Source organism: Phoenix dactylifera, chromosome 6, assembly GCF_009389715.1.
Source record: "Phoenix dactylifera cultivar Barhee BC4 chromosome 6, palm_55x_up_171113_PBpolish2nd_filt_p, whole genome shotgun sequence".
NCBI lineage: Eukaryota > Viridiplantae > Streptophyta > Magnoliopsida > Arecales > Arecaceae > Phoenix > Phoenix dactylifera.
The window spans coordinates 7,406,597-7,419,069 of record NC_052397.1 but is presented as its reverse complement, the minus strand read 5'-3'; the positions used below and the strand labels follow the sequence as shown (position 1 = coordinate 7,419,069).

General features: G+C 38.2%; 1 protein-coding gene across 1 annotated transcript; it reads left to right on the top strand.

The window, feature by feature from the left end:
- Positions 1-3,976: 3,976 nt before the first annotated feature.
- Positions 3,977-11,232, top strand: LOC103695642 (sodium channel modifier 1-like). Its single transcript, XM_008777014.3, has 3 exons — positions 3,977-4,265; positions 9,991-10,497; positions 10,950-11,232. Exons 1-3 carry the CDS (start codon positions 4,257-4,259, stop codon positions 10,995-10,997), a joined length of 564 nt encoding a protein of 187 aa, XP_008775236.2. The 5' UTR covers positions 3,977-4,256; the 3' UTR covers positions 10,998-11,232.
- The last annotated feature ends 1,241 nt before the right edge of the window (positions 11,233-12,473 follow it).

Sequence of the window (12,473 nt, the reverse complement as noted above, 5' to 3'; positions counted from 1 at the left end):
TTAATGGAAACAATTGACAACTATTAACCAATATCTGGTAGCTCAATTGGCAGGCATAAATTTGTCTAGTTGAGAGGCCTCGAGTTCAAACTTAAGAAGCCGTAGATAGCCACCATATTTTTTTAAATAAAAGAAATAACCACCTATGTTGTAAATATAGATATTTATTTTGAGTAAATCATTCTCTTTGCCACAATACTTCCCCAGAAAACTATAAGTGAGATACCTCACTTCTCCCTTGCACAACCCCTTTCATGCTGTTGCCATCCATCCATTGTCGCACATGGGTTTGAGAGGCGATTGAGTGCGTTGGATTGCTCATATGGTTCAGCGTCAATCTCAGATATGTTTTCTTGCCTCTATTATCATCTTGGATTGTGATCCTAATTGAGTCACTGATATCCATGTTCCTCACCATTGCCATGATATTCTTTTTGGGTCCCATAGTCTTGATTTAGACACAATTAAGTTTGATGCAATTTAGAAAAGTGGCTAATTGATATTTCTCTATCATTAGTCAAATTGGGGATAATCTGCTATCATAACAATTTTTTATTTTATTTTTTTAATTTTGCTATTATTAAGAGATTTTTGGAGCATTTTTGGAATTTTTTATTTTTATTTTTCGACTTTATTAGATATATTTGTATCCAAAAAGTATGAAATGCCAGCTATAGCAAAGGCGGCTCCTTTTAGCACGCTACATAGTAGAGTTGGGCACTGGGCCGGGCCGCCCACGGCCCGGCACGGCCCGGCACGAAGCGGGCCGTGCCTGGCACGGCCCGCCCGCTACAGTGCCGGGCCGTGCCTGGCACGGCCCATTTGAGAGGGCCGTGCTGGGTCACAGGGTACTGGCCCGCGGGCCGAGCCCGGCACGGCCCGCTTCGGGCCTGGGCCGGCACGGCCCGGTCCTGGCCCGCGGGCCTGGCACGGTCCGGGCCTGGGCCCGGCCCGGCCCGATAAAAATTAATGCTTCATAAATTTTTTTAATAAATTAATAAATATTGAAAACTAAGGATTTATGAATATAAAGCCACCATTGGTGGGGGGTTTGGCATAGACCCCTACCAGTTTATTAATTTAAATCAAAATGGTACATGAAGGGAGGTTTGGACCTTGGTCTGACCTCCAGAATACAATAAGAAAGGGCCGAGGTTTGGACCTTGGTTTGACCTCTAGAATACAATAAAAATGTACAATTATAAAAAATTAAGAAATCTTACTAATCATCAGTGATTCAGTGAATCAGTATTCACTCTTCAGTCTTCAGTCTTCAGTCTTCAGTAGTGTTTGTATCATCATCATCAGAGGATGTTGTATTATGTCCACCTTTATCTTGAAGTCTTGCCTCAGCATCCAACCAATCTTTGAAGCAGAGAAGCATCTCCACCGTTTCGCCCGTCATCCTACTTCTCTTTTCGTCAAGAACACGCCGACCTGCACTAAAAGCGGATTCCGATGCTACCGTGGACATCGGCACAGCTAAAATATCGCGTGCAATTGCAGACATAACAGGATATTGATTTCTAACACTCTTCCACCAAGATAATACATCTAGATTCTCTATTTGATTTTCATCATATGCAGAATGAAGATCATTTCGTAAATAAAATTCTAGTTCACTACTTAAAGATGAAGAAGATGAAGAGGAACTTGAAGCATGTGTGTGTCTTCTCTGTGCAATGAATGAAAAAATAGATGACGAACGAGAACTACTAGAAGAAGAAATAGAGGTTTGTATTTGTGTTCTAGATCCACGAATTTTTTCATCATATATAGCATAAATATCATAAAGAAGTTGTTTTACCTCATCTTTAGCAGATTCAGAATCTTGATTCATATTTTCAGAGTATGCATCAAGTAAAATTAGCACGCCATTTAATTTAACTCTAGGATCAAATACAGCAGCTAAGTTATGCATAGGACATATCTTGTCCCAATACTCATTCCATTTAGATTCCATTAGGTCAATAATAGGCATTAAAACATCATCATATCTATGTTCTGCAAATTTTTTGACTAATTATATATGCTTGTTGTAAAAATGAACATGAAGTTGGATAATAAATACCAGAAAGAACATTGGTAGCATTATAAAAACTAAGCAAAAAATCTTCCAAAATTTTTCCTTTATTCCAATCAGTTTCAGACAATGTAAAGCCTAATCCACGATCATTAATATATGCACTTAATAAGTTTTTATATGGGTATGCATCATGTATCATGCTATATGTGGAGTTCCAACGAGTAATTACATCAAGTTTAAATTTTTTAAAACGTTTACCATGATTTATGCATAATTCCTTAAATTCTTGAAGTCTTGATCTTGAAGCATGAATAAAAGAAACTGCATTTCTAATTTTTGAAATCACATCTTGAATCATGCCCATGCCAGCTTGAACAGAAAGATTTAAGATATGACATGCACATCTAATATGCAATAAATTTCCATCTAACATGGGATGCAATGAGTCTTTTAATAATGCAACAGCAGAATTATTATTAGATGCATTATCAAAAGTAATAGACATAATTTTATCATTAATATTATATGAACATGCAGTTTGATAAATGATATTTGAAATTTATTGCCCAGAATGTGGAAAATCAAAAGCACGAAAAGCAAGAATACGTTTATTTAATTGCCAATCATTATCAATATAATGAGCAGTAATGGCAATAAAACAATTACTACCTACAGATGCTGACCAAATATCAGAAGTTAATAAAATTTTTACATTTAAAGTAGAAAGTGTTTCAATTAAATTTTGTTTCATTGCTAAAAAGTTAGTCATAGCTACTCTTCTAAATGTACGCCTACTAGTTCTTTTGTAAGCAGGTTGTAGGTTTAATTGAACATATTCTTCAAAATTAAAAGATTCACATAAACTAAAAGGTAATTCATCCTTAACTATCCATTTTACAAGTGCTTTTTCTTTGATTTTCATGATTATATGCAAAATTACCTACAAGTAATCCCCTTGTATATTAAGGGTACTTTGAGTTTGAGCATGAGAATCATGCATCCTATGACTCTCTTGATGTCTTTTTAAATGCCCTGTTCCCCCACTACTACTACAACTATAAAGTTTGGCACATTTTTTACATCTAGCTTTCCAGACTCCATCAACCATAACTCTATCAAATTCATTCCATACAGCACTAGTCCTCTTACGAGAAGAGGTTTGATCTTCACTCGGGTTCACCAGTTCTAGAGGAACTAGGAACATGGGGTTGGGGATTAGTTTCTTCTCCCCCAGAAACAGGAGGAATGCCAAACTGACTTTCCTCAAAAGATGACATATCTATGATTAATTCAAAAAATAAAAACTAACCACAAGGAGGAATTGAGTAGAGGGTCGGAGGGCAGAGGCAGAGCCGAGATTCCGAGCTTCCTCTTGTGCTCTCAACAGAAGCGACCTTCTCTTCTCAATAGGAACCTCCTCTTGTGTAGCACTTGAACAAACTAAAAATTAAATTGCTAGAAGAGCACTTTAGAAGAGAGAAATAATAGCAGTAGAGAAGGAGAGAATAGTTGGTTTGGTGTGGTGAGAATGAGGGAGGAATGGGCTATTTATAGAAGCCCCAAATTTTTTTTCCCAAAATACCCCTCAATTCAGCCGTATTGGACTGTTGGGAGGGGTAAAAGGGTCTTTTTCCCGAAAATAGCCGTTGGAAACGGCTATTTTCCTCCCCCCTCTCCAGACGGGCCGTGCCTGGCACGGCCCGTCTGGAGCCGTTGCAGGCCGTGCCTGGCACGGCCCGTGGCGTGCCGTGCCCGGCCCGGCCCGCCAATAGACGGGCCTGGGGCCGGGCCGGGCGGCGTTCCGTGCTGGACGGGCCGTGCCAGGCACGGCCCGTTTATTCCTTGGGCCCAATGGGCTTGGGCCGGGCCGGGCCGGCACGGCCCGTTGCCCAACACTACTACATAGGCCGCCTATTAGTAAGTGGAATTCCACATTAGCCGATACGCTATGTTAGATATCACGCGCCCATCGAGGAAGCCGGGGTATCGGCCGCTGCAACCTACAATTTGATCCTGGGAACCGAACCCGCCGAGTCGCAGAGTGGGGCGAGATGAGCGTGTACGGTGGGGATAGCTGGGCGCGGGAGGCGCAGCACAGGAAGAGGCGGGTGGACGATCTCCTGCTCTCCTCTTCCTCTTCCTCTTCGTCTTCCTCGTCATTCAAGAAGCTGTCCAGCGGCAAGTACGCCTGCCTCGTCTGCCCCACAACCCCATCTCGGACTCCCCTCTCATGCTTTCCGTGCGTCTCCCTTTTCATTCTTGATAGCTTCTTCCCTAGGAATTCATGCTCTTTGAACTTATTAGCATTTGATTATGTTCATGATTTATGGATCTATATGTTTGTTTGGTTAAATTGTTGATGTAGCTTGAGATTTTTTTTTCTTTTAATTTTTGTTAAGATGAGTACAATTATACAGCCCTAGTATAGATACAGCCAATAGCTTCAGAGCCGGTATGGAACACGAGAAGCTACCAATCTGCAGCACTATTCGCCTCCCTGTATACATGTATTGCCTTAAAAAAACTCGGTGTATAGGGTCCTGATCCCTGCCAACTTTTTATCGGTTAATGGGATTGGTATTTACCCAGTTGGGAAAGCAAATGTGTTATCTTGAGGGGAAGAAAACAGTATCGTCCTGCCTGAACGGTTATTCTTGTGTGGTGCGCAAGGCTAGTTTCTTGTGAGAGTTTTCATTTTGGATGTTAATTGTAGTTCAGTTGCATTGGCCCCGATCTTTTAAGGTTGAGAAAGAGAGATGATTAGCTCGAGGCATGTTTACTTCCTGAGCTCTATGAATAATGCTATCGAATGATTTGTGGAAATAGATCTCGGTGATACCACATTAAACACCAACTTGGGCTAGAAGTAATGCTGCAATGTTGTTCCTAGTCTGCTTCCTCTTCACTTATCAGAGAGCATGGTTTTACCTCAAAGTTTGATATTTAAAATAGATGATTTTGTATCAAAAAGTGGGGGCTATTGTTATCTTACTGGTCATCTCTAAGTCAGGTAGCTGTTTTTTTCATTTTGAAGCCACACCAACTAAATGAACATGAATTCGAGTGTGTTTGTATGTGTATGTACGTGTGTTTCTTTTTTAATCTGTGAATCTGTGACCCTGAGTCCTTCGGTTATGGTGTAACCTCGGGAAAGTTTTAAGAATTGCATAGGTCAAACTAGGGATTCAGTATGCCAGAATTGAGTTGAAATGTGAAATAAATTATAGTTAACATATTATGAAGATTGCAGTAGAATCTTCTTGTTGTAATGGTTGATGTCAAAACCAGGGTGAACTGTAGGGCAGGTCTGCTCTCGAGCCTTTGGAGAATGAGAGAACATATAATTTACTTGATGGGCTGCAAACTTTTATAGACTTGAAGGAGAGACATCCCCAACATATAAGCACTTTTGGTTAAAAGATACCTATTCTTAAAGTGACTTCTTGTCACCTATTTTGTAGTGACATCTTGTCACTTTAGTAAGATTAGCACAACTTAAACTAATTCATGGGACTCCTGTTAGTGCCACTGTCTAGGAAAAAGCATAAATGATCATCCCATTTCCACTGCTGTAAGTTTGTGGTGCCTGTAGATTAGCTGGCTGTCATTAAAGTAATATACTCGTATGTACTTCAAATCTTCATTATGCATATGCTGCATCCTCTCTTCTTCGTAGAGTACAACTGAATATATATTGTCCTACTTTGCAACAAAGAGTATTGTTGGAAATTTGAAATTACACCACTTCCTAACTTGCTGCTCTCACTGAACTGAAAAATAACTTAGAGATCATACAATTGGAAAATTCTTGTAATTTGTCATCCTAAAGGGACAAAACAAACATCTTGTTTTTTTTTCTCCAAAATTTTTTGATCTCTAGTGGACCTCTCAAAAGGATTCAAATCTAGATGAAGTTTTGACCATCTATCATAGAAAAAAGAATAAAGTGATATTGTAGGATTCTCAAGAAATTCTTCGATTTTCTTCTGAAAGTAGATGATTATTCATCTTCTTCTCACATTCTGCGAATAAGCCAGCGTCATTTTAATTAAGAATTGCATCAAATATCCCAAGTAGGATTTGAACCTATAATTAGTGAGCTAAACAGCCAAACACTATACCATTGAGCTGTGAAAACAGATTTTTTAGAGTGTCCATAGAAAGATTATTGCTAACTGCCCAAAATAAGGAGCAAAATGTTTGAATAAAGACGTTCCTTTCGAAGTCATGTCGGGTAGCAATACCAAACCAAATATGACGACTAGTGGGGTCCTGGGCTAAGCTGACGCTTAAACCTCAGAAATCTTAATGCCATAATGCCTTGCAAATCCTCCTAGCTATTATCTTACTGCAATAATTCTTACTGAGAAAAAATGCTCATCTTGTGGAAATTCTACCCAGAACAACACCTTCTCATTAAATGGTTTGAATTTTTATTGCGAATGAGGCACTTTTTGCTGATGATCATACACGTACACCTATGCTAGTGCTGATTAACCTATAAAGATGAGGATAAAATACTACTAATCAAGAGATCATTGGCAAGAGGGTGTTTGGTGGGCTCAGATCGAATATGTAGAGCATTTTTAGTTAAAATACCTTGGAATGACATTTAGGATATAGGCCATGTTACATATGTAGCCCAGGCCTGTCAATAAACCCCAAAGTAATAAAATTGATGCTAGACAGGATATAGTATGACATTTGAGCTCGACAGGATTTCACACTTAGACTTGTGGTTGGACCTGTCACTCACATTCTAGTGTGGCAATCCATGATGACCTTCCAACTAATTATAACCAACCTAGAAGAAGTTGGTTGGTTTGGCATTAATGGTAGAATTGTAGGTGGGTTGACCCAACTTAACCTTTTATTAAATGGGTGAGGTCAAGTATAGTGTTCTAACTGTCTGACATGTTTTGACCTGCTGAGTAATTGGATCGATATAGTTACACCTAACCCATTTATAACTCTGATATTTTAACCTATTTAAAGCCTACTTAAGTTATTAACCAACCTAGTTAAGACCTGTTAACCTATTAACCTCTTTTTTTGATTTAGGTTTAGGGCTGAAACCAGATCGGTTACCGAACGGATACTACGTATATCCATATCTATATTTGTTTGTTTGATGGATACAGATATGATATGGATGTAGATCGGATGCAGAAGTTTCGTATCCATATTTGTTTTAAATGGATATGTAGACGGATACCAAATGGATACTAGGAGTATGGATATAAATACGAATATAAGTTAGAGAATTAACTGTTATGACCACAGAATAAAAGATATTACTAAGTGGATGATAAATCAAGTTAATAGTTATGTAATGGTGCGTCATTTATTTTGTTTAAAAGTTTATGAGTGCCATATATAAATTAAATAGGGTTACAAATAGAATCGGATGTTTGGATACGGATCGGATAGTTGCCTATTCATATCCATATCCATTTTTCTTTGATAGATATGAATACAGAGATGGATATTAGGTTGAATGCTCAAATTTTTATTCATATTCGGATAGATTCTGATATGGAAAATGGATCTGAACGGATATACGGATATTATCTGTTCCACTTTCACCCCTATTTTGATTGGATTGGACATGTTATTACAAACTTGATCCCAAACCTAATTGTTTATTAAATGGATTACACATGTTAGGTCATTTGATTTCTAACCTGTCTAATAAATGAGTTGGATTTGGGGTTGACGGTTTTTTCTCTAATCCTGTGTCTGAACTTGATCCACCCAATTCCCACCCCTAGTATGTCGGTAGGTTGGTTGATATTAGTCTGCCATTTTAGGAATTCTATGGTAATCTACATCTTGTTATATTGGTGCCAACATTGTAATCTTGCCTTTTGTATTGTTTCATATGTCTTTGTATTGTCTCATTTTGGCTTAAATAGGATGCTTTATATCTTGGTAAAAATATCATTCTTAGGAGAAATGAGTCACAAACAACATCACAAGCTATCATCCATATAAATTATATTAAAACATTAAAGAAGGCTAGAACATCCATGGGTTTGTGGATGTTAGCTTATACAGTTCGCTATTTTTCTTCAACAACCAACTTTTAGAAGCACCAAACTAACATGGATTATGATTGAACATTTTTTTCTTCAACTACTAGTCTTCTAGAAAACTTATAAGCAAGGTTCGTCGAACTAGTAGAGGAGGGGGGTACTAGCTGGTGACTGGTTCGGCATGGTACAAGTCCATATCATGCTATCCTAGGGCGTACCGACATAGGAACAGCCATAGAGGGAGGGGTAGAGGGAGAGGAAAAAAAAGAGAGGAATGGAGGGAGAGAGAGGGAGAGGCTCGAATAGCTCTCCTCATCGTTGTTGGGGGGGGGGGAGAGATAGGGAGAGAGAGAGGGAGGGGAGAGAGAGAGGGGGGCTCGAAATCATTGATGTCGAGGGGGGAGAGAGGGAGAGAGAGAGAGGGAGGTAGATGGTGACGATGGAGAGGTTAGGGTTTTGACGAAGGGGCGAACAAAGCTAGTGCTGAACTGCTTATCAGCCCAAAGCAACACTACATGTCGGGGTTGAGTTGATAATTCGGGAGGAGCATGCGGACCGCTTGCTTCGCCAAGAACAACCATTGGTTGTAGCAATTTTGATCAATAGGAAGAGGATAAGTTCGCTAGGAAATTTGGACATGCCACGACGATCCATATGGAAGGGAAGTGCAACGAAGGGGCGAACAAAGCGGGTGTCGAGTAGCATAGAGCAAAGGGAGAAAACACGAGCCCTTGATCGGTCGATTTCAATAGGCGAGGGCAACTTTATACTGAACCAAATAAATATGTCAAATCGTGCCGGTAGCTGATCGGCCCGGCTCGGTGGCCCTCTAAGCTGTCTAGTTCGGAACGGTTCGATAAACCATGCTCATAAGCATTGCAGAGATATGGTTTGTGCAGCCTTTGTTGTATTCCGAGGGGAGACTAAACCCTATATTTTATTATTGTTTTGATTTCTTGGATTTCTATGCTTCCATGATTTGCTATCAATATAAGCAAAAAGGACCATCTAAGTCTAGGCTACCCCGGCTGCCAAAGCATGTGGGACTGGTTGCTGAAGTCTTGGTCTTGTTTTCTGATTGTAGTTTTCTTATATGTATTAGTGTGATAATAGTATCAGAAAACATATTTTGTGCTTAATATACTGGAAGCATCTAAATGCGGCTGTTAATAGGTTTGTTAGCTTATGGCATAGTTAAAGACCTGATCTGCTAGTTTCTTAAAAAGATATATTAGCCTCACAGTAATTAAATATGGAAGAAAATTGTCTATCCTGTTATCATAGTTATGTTAAATTTACCTGGGCAGTGCCCTTCTCTTTATTTTCTAATGAGTGATGAATTTAGGCCAGGTTTCTTGGATTTTGACCTAGATTAGTTCCCGCTTAATTACTACAAAGTTGACTCCAAACTTGGTCCACACATGCGAGGTTGTTCAATAGTGAACCAGGTTTTATCTTCGTCACCTGTTTGGACCATATACTTGAAGCGTTTAAATGACTGTAGGATCAAGCTTTATTGATGTTTATAGGCATTATTTCTTTGTTGCTTTCCTCAACTGCAGAAGAAGGCTGTTTTTTATTTAATGTTGTGATGAATTAAGTTGTCCCTATCTTAAAATAAGATGAACATCTGATTTGTTCATGTAATCAAACTGTGGTAAAAACTAATGCTAATATGATTTCCAGGGATATAAATCAATGTGGCATTTTTCACCTAGAACTCACTGATTACATACAAAAGAAATCTTATTCTTACCTCTTCAATTAGCTATCCTTCATGTTAAAGAAGCCATGTTGTTGGAACATAAGTAATGGCCGCTCTTTCTGCTGCATTTCGCTCTGCCTATTGATTAAATTATTTGCATAAATGGTAATTGAAGCAATATTTTATTTATAAATATTTTATATCTAATAATTTTAGTCTGACAGATGCATAACAAGGGATCTCGCCACATCGCTGCAGAATCCAGGCTGAAGGAAAGAGAACTATCAAGGAAGGAAGAATTAAACAAGAGAATAGCCTTATCTGCTGAATCTACTGGGGCCTCAAGCATTGCTAAGTCAAGTCCAAGATTGAAGAGCCCCGAGATCTACAATAAACCATTGATTAAACAGACACAAAAGGCTATTTTAGAAGCACAACACAATAAGTTTAATGATCTAAATGCTGTACATGTCATGAAATCTAGGCCAAATGTTTCTTTCTATGATTCCAAAGTATCTCCTTCCTGTAAGTCTGTTATGGAGTCATCTACAAGCACTGTCCTTGATGTCTCTAATTACAGTGATAAAAAGTCTACGGTGAGGGCTGAAACAGATGCTAAGATGCTTGCAGACTGGAATGTGGAACTTCGTAAACGACGTGAGAATGAACTCAAGTTTACTGCTGCTGGTTGGAAGCGGGATTGCCATGGGAAGTGGTATCGAGATGAAAATGTAAGTTCCTCCTTTTTTGGTTGTTTGCTTTGATATCTTTGCACTCTAGTTTTCATAACACTTTTTAAATTTTCAAACTCTAGTTTTTATAATACATTTTGAATTTCACATGGGCATAGACCATTTACTGATTTATTATAATGCTATATTTGTGCATGGACATGTTTGTTGTGTGGTTGGGTGATGATGTCTTTTTGGTGTCTCCAAATTGGATGACAATCTGATGGCATCATAATCTTATTACCTAACTTGGCAGCATAGTCTTCCTCATTAACTTATCGATGCACTGTCGTAGCTGCTCATGATCAATTCTATTCTATTTTTCAACATATATAATTTTGCCACTGGGTATGAATTACTTTTATGAAAAGCCATTGATGGTTGGAAGTTGGAAAACAGCTTCATGTATGTTTATGGGAGTGATGGTTGACTTCAGATGCTGGCTATTACAGGTTGAATTTGACTCAGATGAGGAAGATCCAAATGTCTGCCTGGGCTGAAGAACTGTTCGTAATCACTGCAGCAGAAGTTTGATGCATGGAGTGAAAAAGCTATATGTGCAAGCATTCATCATGTGAAAAATTGCTCTTTTCTGTGTTATGGAATTGACCACATGTATACCAGAAGCTTGTTTCAATTAATACAAAATTAACAAATCCATACAGCTTTGGTCCTACTTTGATGTTGTTGATCAACAACTGATGCTGTATATGATAAAATAATTTTGTTTAGGTTCTATACTCTTAAGCTGGGAATCTGGGATCGTTCAACTATTCTTCAAAATATTTCATGGAAATGAACTTCACATGGATCACAGGTTATTCCTTTCCGTGAACAGCAACCCTTGGGATATGTTAAAATTGTAAAATGTTAGGGCTAATTTACTTGCAAATTTTCAAAATGTTGTTTTAAATTAACTTGTACAGAATTTAAAAATTTTAAATTAACTGAGTTTGTTGAAAGTTATGTTCTATTCTGACAAACTTTTCTAAATGATGGAGCTGAGCTAGATACTTGGAATTCTTTATTCCATATCATAATGCTTGGCTGCTAGTTTATGTCTCTAAGAAGTATTTTCTTGACGAAATATTTATTTAAGAAAGTCAACTCTCAAATTTCGTAAGATGATATCAGGTTGGCTTCATAACTTTTATGTAATATTACACACAGTTATTTCAAGAAGAGGCCTGTAAACTCTAAATGACATTCCAGAACTTCTCTTCTAAATTGGTGTCATGTTCTTGTTATATATTAATATGGACCGAAAACAGAATTTTGGATACCAAATTGTCCCCCTGGAATAAAGCAAAATGGGTGGGCATTTGGGTTAGAGTTGGTGAGAGGTAGGTTAAAAGGAATTGGGAGGGCATTTGGCCTAGAGTTGGTGAGAGGTAGGGTAAAAGGGGGAGAGAAAAGGTTAGAGATAAAAGGCATGAGCCTATATATTAAAAGCTTCATGTTAAAGAAGCCATGTTGTCAGAAGATAAGTTATGTCCGCTCTCTCTGCTGCATTTCGCTCTGCCTATTGATTAAATTATTTGCATAAATGGTAAATGAAGAAATATTTTATTTATATAATAATTTTAGTCTGACAGATGCATAACAAGGGATCTCGCAACATTGCTGCCGAATCCAGGCTGAAGGGAAGAGAACTATCAAGGAAGGAAGAATTAAACAAGAGAATAGCCTTATCTGCTGAATCTACTGGTGCCTCCAGCATTATTAATTCAAGTCCAAAATTGAAGATCCCTGAGATCTACAATAAACCATTGATTAAACAGACACAAAAGGCTATTTTAGAAACACAACACAATAAGTTTAATGACCCTTCTTCGCTCTCTCTTTGAGACAAGAAGAAGGATTGTAATAGCAAGATAAATTACATGAAAATTTGATCCATTATCCATGAAAACAAGAGTTATTTGTACCCTTTTTGTCAAATTCACTCGAGCAATCTCAACATAATCTTTCTCTTA

Coding starts and splice junctions, on each gene's coding strand:
- LOC103695642 (XM_008777014.3), top strand. Junction 10,498..10,949: donor AGTGGTATCGAGATGAAAAT/GTAAGTTCCTCC, acceptor TGGCTATTACAG/GTTGAATTTGACTCAGATGA.